General features: G+C 42.9%; 1 protein-coding gene across 2 annotated transcripts in view; it reads left to right on the forward strand.

The window, feature by feature from the left end:
• The window catches only part of fastkd2 (FAST kinase domains 2), a 62506-nt gene extending 55602 nt beyond the window's left edge, over positions 1-6904 (forward strand). For both annotated transcript variants that reach the window (XM_033024455.1, XM_033024454.1), the window contains one exon: positions 4453-6904. In XM_033024455.1, the coding sequence (XP_032880346.1) occupies positions 4453-4530 (78 nt within the window). In that variant the 3' untranslated portion in view covers positions 4531-6904. The remainder of the gene's footprint in view (positions 1-4452) is intronic.
• Positions 6905-9492: the final 2588 nt, after the last annotated feature.

The raw sequence follows: 9492 nt of genomic DNA on the forward strand, positions 1-9492 counted from the left end.
GCATCCAGCGCAAAGCCGCCAGTATAGCCACGCGCCTTCTGTGTCTGGGCTTCATTATCGGGATCGGGGTTGTCAATGGACCAGGGACAAGTGAGTATGAGTATTTGAGCCACCGCCTTCAGGACAGAGCCAATGCAATGGACCTAGGTACGCCGTGTTGGTGAGCGCCCATAACTAGGGGCCAGTGCTCCCGGTGGCGTCATTGAAGGGGCGGGATCCATGTGAACACGTGATTTGATGCCTGCCATCCAGCGTGGGATGGGTGCGAGGTCTATGTGAACACATGATAGATGTGGCCCGCCATCAGCTCACAGACATGCGTCCTGGCCTCTATGCAGAACAAGGTTGCCGGCCCCTGGTATAAAGTGTTTCCAACCAGCAGAACTACCTGTAAATATCATATGTAACCATCAGGTTTCGGTAGACATAAAGTTAGTTCCCCTTTGTTTTAATAGCTCTTCAAGGAGTTTGTTTTTGACAGTCTCAACAGGACCATGAGGTCAAGATATCTTTATTCATTTTTGCAATGTGTCTGATGCTGCTACAGTCAGCATTCATCACTTTCTACCTTTTCCTGAGATGCTGAAGGCGATCCTGTGGGTGGTAGTTTGATTCAATCAAATAACAGCAGCCTGTGAGGGCAGTTAAGTGTCAATCACATTGGGTGTGGGCCTGGAGTTGTGCCAACGCCAATGCAAGGTGGCAGGTTCCTCTCCTCAACATACAGCAGTAAACTGTTACACAATAGTCTAACAGCTTAATATTCTCTTTGATATCGACCAGCATTGTATTTACAGATTTATTGTGGTGGATATTGTGGGAGTGCTGCAGTGTCAAAGTCTGTTGGATTATGTTAAATAGACCCCTGTCCTCTTTCTCATGTAGCAGTGATATATCACAAGGCACTTTCTTCAATAAACAGCAATGGTACTATATCCCTTGATTCAAATAATACTTAACCAATTTAAATCGCTCTTTTTTTTTTAATCCCATTGCCGTCTCTGGGAATAAATTGGATGCTGGTTTCCTGAATTGCATCAGTGACTGCCGTTCAGGAAATGGTAAGGCGGTTTAGTATGTCCTAAAGTTGTGAAAGGTGCTATTTAAATCTAAATCTTTTTCTCAAATTATTTGTTAAACCCTCTAATTTGCTGTTCTTCTAACATAACTACCACACCTTTATGCCATTCTGGTATGTTTGAGGGGGTGTTCATGCAACATTTGCAGTGAGCAACTGGACAACTATGTACATACACCAAGAGGAATTGAGGGAAAATTGCTGGAACACTCAGCGGGTTCCGCAGTGCCTGCTGAAGCTGAAACAGAGTTAATGGTTCGGGTTTTCTGTTGGATACATCTGCAGTTATAGGTTTTCATTAAAAGAAAAATGTTCTGTGATAATTGGTAATTTTTTATTATTGTCACGTTTACTGAGAGACAGTGAAAATGTTTTGTGTGCTATCCAGGCAAATTATACCATATAAGAGTATGATCAAACCCTTACTTTACGTGTAAGAAGGAACTGCAGGTGCTGTTTTAAATCCAAGATGGACCCAAAAAGCTGGAATAACTCGACAGGTCAGACAGGTTTCGGGAGTAAAGGAATAGGTGACGTTTCGGGTTGAGACCCTTCTTCAGACTGAGAGTCAGGGGAAAAGGAAATGAGATATAGGTGGTGATATAGAGAGATATAGAACAAATGAATGAAAGATATGCAAAAAAATAACGTGATGAAAGCAACAAGCCATAGTTAACTTTGGGCTAGGTGAAAATGAGTTACAAACAATTAAACTCACCAGGACGACATTGACATCAATACAACGACTAGAGTAGGGGATGGATGGAGAGAGAGGGGATGCAAGGGTTACTTGACGTTAGGGAAATGATTACACATACCGATTGTTTGTAAGCTGCCCAAGCGAAATATGAAGGTAGACACAAAATGCTGGAGAAACTCAGCGGGTGAGGCAGCATCTATGGAGAGGAGGAATTGGCAACGTTTCAGGTCGAGACCCTTCTTCAGACTGATATCAGGGGAGGGGGTAGGACAAAGAAAGAAAGTAGGCGGAACAGTGGGACAAGTGGGAGGACTGGGAAGGGGGAGGGAAAGAAGAGAGAGAGAGAGCAAGGGCTACCTGAAGTTAGAGAAGTTAACTCATACCGCTGGAGTGTAAATTTCCCATGCGAAATAGGAGGTGCTGTTCCTCCAATTTGTGCTGGGTCTCACTCTGACAATGGAGGAGGCCCAGGACAAAAAGGTCAGATTGGGAATGGGAGGGGGAGTTGAAGTGCTGGGCCACCAGGAGATCAGCTTGGTTAAGACGGACTGACCGGATGTGTTGAGCTAAATGATTGCCGAGTCTGCGCTTGGTCTCTCTGATGTAGAGAGGTTGACACCTGGAACAGCGGATGCAGTAGATGAGGTTGGAGGAGGTGCAAGTGAACCTCTGCCTCACCTGGAAAGACTGTTTGGGTCCTTGGATGGAGTCGAGGGAGAAGGTATAGGGACAGGTGTTGCATCCACTGCGGTTGCAGGGGAAGGTACCTGGGATGGGAGTGGTTTGGGTGGGAAGGGATGAGTTAACCAGGGAGTTGTGGAGGGTCTCTGCGGAAGGCGGAAAGGGGTGGAGATGGTGGGATCCCGTTGGAGGTGGCAAAAATGTTGGAGGATTATGTGTTGTATGTGATGGCTGATGGGGTGAAAGGTAAGGACCAGGGGGACTCTGTCACTGTTGCGACTGGAGGGAGGGGGAGTAAGAGTGGAGCTGCGTGGTGCTAAGGAGACACGTGTTAGGGCCAGGGTTCCCCTCTTCCATCTATGATTCCCTGTTCCCTAAAGAATGAGGACATCGCGGATGTCCTGGTATGGAACACCTCATCTTGGGCACAGATGCGGTGTAGATGGAGCAATTGAGAGTAGGGGATTGAGTCTTTGCAGGAAGCAGGGTGGGAAGAAGTGTAGTCTAGATAGTTGTGGCAGTCAGTAGGTTTATAATAGATGTCAGTTGATAATATATCTCCTGCGATATAGACGGTGAGATCAAGAAAGGGGAAGGAGGTGGCGGAGATGGTCCAAGTGATTCGAGTGCAGGATGGAAATTGGTGGTGCAGTTAATGTAGTTCATGACTTCTGCATGGGCTTCAGGAGGTAGCATGAATGTAGAGTTCGGGGATAGGCCAGTGTATGCCTGGAACAGGGATTGTTCAACGCACCCTACAAAGAGGCAGGCATGGCTAGAGCCCTTGCGGGTGCCCATAGCTACGCCTTTGATTTGGAGGAAGTTGGAGGAGTCAGAGGAGACGTTGTTGAGAGTGAGGACTGTCTCAGCCCAGCTGGGTGGAGGAGACAGTAGAGGGAAATTGGCTGGTTCTGCGGTCGAGGAAGAAACGGGGCTTTTAAGGCCTTTCGGTGGAGGATGGAGGTGTAGAGTGACTGAACATCCATAGAAAAGATGAGGGAGTAGGGGCCTGGAAAGCGGAAATCTTTAAAGAGACGAAGGACATGTGAGGTATCTTGGACATAGATCAGGAGGGATTGGAACAGGGGTATTGTATTCAAATTTATTGTCATTGTCTCAATTAGAGACAACGAAATGAATTTCCCTTTACAGTCAGTATCATAAAAATAAATAAATAATAAATAATAAAACATATTAAAAATAAAATAGAATTTAAAAAAAAGCACAAACACAGAAAGTTGGTGAGGAAGGCACCATAGTCCAGCCAGCCTCCCCTCCGATCTTCCCAGATGTTCACCCGTGGTCTGGGCCTTCCGATGTGATAACATGGAGTCGAGATACACGGAAATGATTTCAGTGGGTAAGGAGCAAGCAGAAACAACAGATAACGGAAGAGAAAGGTAGTAGAATATAGGGTTACAGATATAGTTTTATCTATACAGAAAGTACAGATAAAAAATATTCAAGGGCTGTATTGAAGTAGATTGGGAGAACGGGAATTCATCCTTGGCATATGCGAGATCTTTTCAAGAGTCTGATAGCAGCATGGAAGAAATTGTTGCTGAATCTATGATGTGTGCTTCCAGACTTTTGCGTCTTCCGCCCAATGCGAAAGGGGTGAAGAAGGAATGACTGGGGAGTGGATGGCCCTTGCTAATGTGGACTGGTTTCCCAAGGCCTTATGAAGTATAGATTGAATTGATGGGGTGGGGGGAGGTTGGTTTCTGTTGTCGGCCATGCTACGTCCACAGCCCAGCAATTTTTTTTTTGCTATCTTGGGCAGTTGTATTTTAGCGTCCGCTTCCTGATCACGTGAATTTGAAGCTCAGTTTGTGTGATGGAAGAGGCAGACAGATATTCCGTCAAAACCTGATGCCCTTAGTTACTGAGGAACATTTCCTGTTTGGCCTTATGCAATTTGTGGGAGGGGGAATTTTGATACCAACAACCTTCCATCTTTTAACTCTATTTTTCCTGTCTTTGTTTATTTTAGGTCGCGGAACATGAATTTGGCAGGCTGTCAGAAGATGAAAGAGTTGTGTTTTTAAAGAATGCAATCTTCGGAGAATGAAGAGCCTTTGAGAAGTCATTGAACATTGCATTGAGTGCCCGTGGTGAGCAAGATGCAGTCAACAGCTTCAGTAAATCTCTGATACCATTTGCACTCTTCAAGAAATGGAATCTCAAAATTGAATTAATGCTGTGTTTATCCGTAGCCAATTCACAGTAAGATCAGAATGAATCAATATGAGATGAACACAAACAACTGCTCTAATGGTGTTGATCAAGATATCATGGCAAGAGATAAGCTTGATGTGGCAGCTTCTGCATTAAGTTCTTTCTTTGTATACAGGGATGGTCTCCCAGAATCAACTAGAATAACTGTGAGCATGAATTGTGTTCAGCTGACAATTTGAACTCTTGTTTTCTCTTGGGTGACAACCAAAACCTACATTTTTATGCTGCAACGGTGATACCAATAGGAACTACCCTTCTAAAGAGGCAAAACACCTTGTGGGCTGAAAATAAGGAAGTTAAACATGAAACACGGGAAGTAATCGGTAGTTCAGGCAACATTTGTGTGGAACGGTTTACTCTGTTTCCTTCTCCACAGATGCTGCATAACTAGCTGAGTACTTCCTCATTTTACTCTTACCACCCTTCCATCTCAGGTCAGTGTTGGAGTGCTACTGCTGTGATTCATTCATATGTATGAATAATGTGGATCAGGTGCACTACTTCCACACATGTGAAAAAGCCAACTGTTACTAAAAAATGATGTTTCCTTCATGAGTAAAATTACTTTGATTTCTATAAAGCAGATTGTTTACCACCTCACCTCACTCACCTGCAGCTCCATGCCCATCACAGTGATGTCAGGATTTTTTTTTAATGCTTTTCATGTCTTCAAACTCTTCAAACCCATTTGACCACTAAATAAGTGTTTACAAATAGTAGATATTGCTGTGACATAGTAAAGGCAGTATTCAGTCAGGAATGTGATAACGTAATTTGAGTGATTGTGCTTAGAACCTAGAAAAGTACGTGCATGAACAGGCCCTGTGGCAGGCAATGTCTGTGGCGAACATGATGCCAGCACCAACTGTTATCTGCCTGCACATAATCCATATCCCTCCATTCCCTGCATAATCGTACATACATCCAAGAGACTTAAATGCCTCTATCTTATCTACCACCACACCCGGCGGCGAGTTTCACACACTCACCACTTTCTGTGTAAAAACACTTGCCCTGCACATCTCCTTTAAATTTTCCCCCGCTCAACTTTAAACTGTCCTCTAGTATTTGATATTTTCATCCTGATGGAAAAATAAGTTCTGATTGTCTCCCTAATTTGTGCCCCTCATAATTTTATATACTTATATCAGGTCCTCCTGCAAGCTCCGGTGTCACAGAGCAAACAAACCAAGTCTGTCCAATGCAGTTAATACCCCATAATCCAGACATAATTCTGGTAAACGTCTGCATCCTCTCCAAAGCCTCCACATTCTTCCTGCAATGGGAAGACCAGAACTGCACGCAATATTCCAAATGTGGCCTAACCAAATTCTCATAATGCAAGCTGCATCATGACTTCCTGACTCTTGTACTCATTGCCCTAACCTTTGAAAGCGATGTGACTTATTTTACACTTTTGCCATTCATTGTATATTTTCACTTTACATTTGACCTGCCAAAATGTAACACCTCACACTTGCTCTGATTAAACTCCATCTGCCATTTCTCTGCCCATTTCTATAGCTGATCTATTCCTGCTGTATACTGTGACAGGCTTCCTCAAAATCCACAACCCCAGCAATCTTGGTGTCATCTGCAAACCTACGAATGAACCTGCCTACATTTACATCCAAGTCATTTATGTATATCACAAACAGAAGTGGTCCCAGCACATTTCCTTGCGGAACAGTGCTGCAGCAGTAGAATTGCTGCCTTCCAGTGCCAGAGACTTGGGTTTGATTCTGACTGCGGATGCTGTCTGCACGGAGTTTGTACATTTTCCCTCCCACATTCCAAAGACATGCGGGTTTTTAGATTAATTAGCTTCTGTAACTTGTCCCGAGTGTGTAGGATTGAACTAGTGTACGGGTGATCACTGGTTGGTGTCCAGCATATGTTTAAAGGATAAACACATGATGGACTGAGGAGAATACCCTTACTTTAATTTCCAGGCCTTGTTCTGAGTTATCTATCAGTGTTATTTAAAAGATAGCTCAGCATTCTCTCTGATCGGCACTGAGGTTATCAAACTAGATTATGTGCTCAAATATCAAGAGGAGAACATGAACCCATCACCTCTTGACTTAGAGTGGGAGGAATTACCACTGAGCCACAGATGTATACAATCTTATATATTTTTCCAATGTCGTGATTGCATTCAGTAACAGGATGTTTATAGAAGTCATGTTTGGGATTGTGCTTTGAAACTAAATTTAGAAACATAGAAATTAGGTGCAGGAGTAGGCCATTCGGCCCTTCGAGCCTGCACCGCCATTCAATATGATCATGGCTGATCATCCAACTCAGTATCCCGTACCTGCCTTCTCTCCATACCCTCTGATCCCCTTAGCCACAAGGGCCACATCTAACTCCCTCTTAAATATAGCCAATGAACTGGCCTCGACTACCCTCTGTGGCAGAGAGTTCCAGAGATTCACCACTCTCTGTGTGAAAAAAGTTCTTCTCATCTCGGTTTTAAAGGATTTCCCCCTTATCCTTAAGCTGTGACCCCTTGTCCTGGACTTCCCCAACATCGGGAGCAATCTTCCTGCATCTAGCCTATCCAACCCCTTAAGAATTTTATAAGTTTCTATAAGATCCCCTCTCAATCTCCTAAATTCTAGAGAGTATAAACCAAGTCTATCCAGTCTTTCTTCATAAGACAGTCCTGACATCCCAGGAATCAGTCTGGTGAACCTTCTCTGCACTCCCTCTATGGCAATAATGTCCTTCCTCAAATTTGGTTGTACAACTTTTATGAGAATTGTTGTAAAAGTCCACAAATTGTTCAGCTGCTGGCAGAATACTTGTTTAGGCAAGTCATCCGTCTCAGAATATGAGATAAAATGTAACTCTTGGAAAACTTGTGATCCTTAAACGCTTCGATCTTTGTCTTCAAACAAAAGAACTGTTGAGGTGCTGGCCTTTTCTTAAAGTAAGCCCCTCATTATTCCATCAAGCCCACACAGCTGATATTAAGAACTATGGAACCATGGTTCTCAATCCTTGTGTACACTGAGCAGCTCCAAACATTTGATGCATCAAAGAGGAGAGTGCATTTTTTTAAATATTTCCATAATTATTAGTATTTTGAGAAATGTGCCATTCATTCCTATCTAATGGTGTCTATCAATTTACGAATACAATTACAATACAATTCAATTTATTGTCATTTGGACCCCTTGAGGTCCAAACGAAATGTCGTTTCTGCAGCCACCTGGTGGAATATATGCATTATCCACCAGGTAAAGAAAATATTGATTTTAAACTGAATTTAAAAGAGCTGAGACACTCTGGTAGCTGGTAGCTGTACTGTGTGGTTGCTATTACTTTACATCCGGAGGAACTCTCAGCATTGATTCCCTAGACTTCAGTCAAAATTGACTTGCCAAACACTGAAATATTGACTTAAGTTCTTTAAGGGCTTGGAGGCAACAATATTATGTATTTGCACAAGATGTATGAAAACATGATTTGATTCCATACTTGTATTTGAAGGAACTATTTTTGTCAACCTCTGCTTTCATGGGAGTTAAGGGTAAGAGATTTAAATCACCGAAGATTCAAGTGCATCATGATTTACTGCTCTGGTCTTCACATGCAAATTTGCATGTGATTCAGGATGCTTCCTGCAGTACAGGGATATTACAGGAATCTAGTTAATGGAGATGGATTGCCAATAGTCCGCAGAAGGCAAATGGCTTTCAGTTATTGGCACTGTGGGAATATTATGCCTAATATGGATAGGCTGAATAAGCAGAAATATTGGACTAAGATCCTACTGTCTTTATCTTGGGAAGAAAATATAAATTGCACCTGTCATGACCTTTATTCCTGTATGTAGAATGTAATGAGTGACAGGAACAGGCAGTGCTGTGACATCTAATTAATATTTTGTTCAGGGGATTTATTAGTAAACATTGCTAGAGTAAAGTTTTGACCTGCCACAAGTGTGAACCATGAGCAAGGCATAGAGTCACTTCACTCCTGCAACATGGGTAAACTCCTGTATTGTCACAGTCATGTAGCATGAAAATAGGCCCTTCAGCCCAACTTCCTTATGTTGACCAAGATGCTCCATCTATAATAGTCTCACCTGCCTGCATTTGGCACATATCCCTCGAAACCTTTCCAACCCGTCCAAATGTATTTTAAATGTTCATATAGTGCCTGCCTCAACAACTTCCTCCGGCAGCTTGTTCGATACACCTACCGTATGTGAAATGTTGCTCCTTAGGTTCCTATTAAATCTTTCTCCTCTCACCTTCAACCTATATCCTCTGGTTCTTGATTCCCTTACTCTGGGTGAAAGACTCTGCATTCACCCTATCTATTTCCCCTCATGATTTTATACACCTCTATAAGATCTATAACCTTGGTCTCCTGCGCTCCAAGGAATAAAGACCTAGCTTGCCCAATCTCTCCTTATAGTTCAGACCCTCGAGTCTTGGCAACATTTTCATAAATCTGGCAACGTCCTTGTAAAATAAAATAAGTTGTTTCAAAACGATACTACTTATGACCTCAAGAAGTCTTTAAATGCTTTTTTGGCCAGTGAAGTAATTTTAAAATACAGTGACTATTGAAACCTAGCAGCCAGACTGGATAAACAACAATGAGCGGCCAGATAATTTGTTTTAATATTGGTTGACGGATAAATATCGCCCACGTCTGAGAGGGAGAACTTTCCTGCTTTTCATTAGATGTTTTACGCCTGGCTAAGTGCAGTTTCTTTCAAACAGCTCATCTCAAAATCTGTCTGACAATGTAGTGCTCTTTCAATAATGTGCTGGCC

Source organism: Amblyraja radiata, chromosome 7 (assembly GCF_010909765.2).
Source record: "Amblyraja radiata isolate CabotCenter1 chromosome 7, sAmbRad1.1.pri, whole genome shotgun sequence".
In the NCBI taxonomy this organism is placed as follows: Eukaryota; Metazoa; Chordata; class Chondrichthyes; order Rajiformes; family Rajidae; genus Amblyraja; species Amblyraja radiata.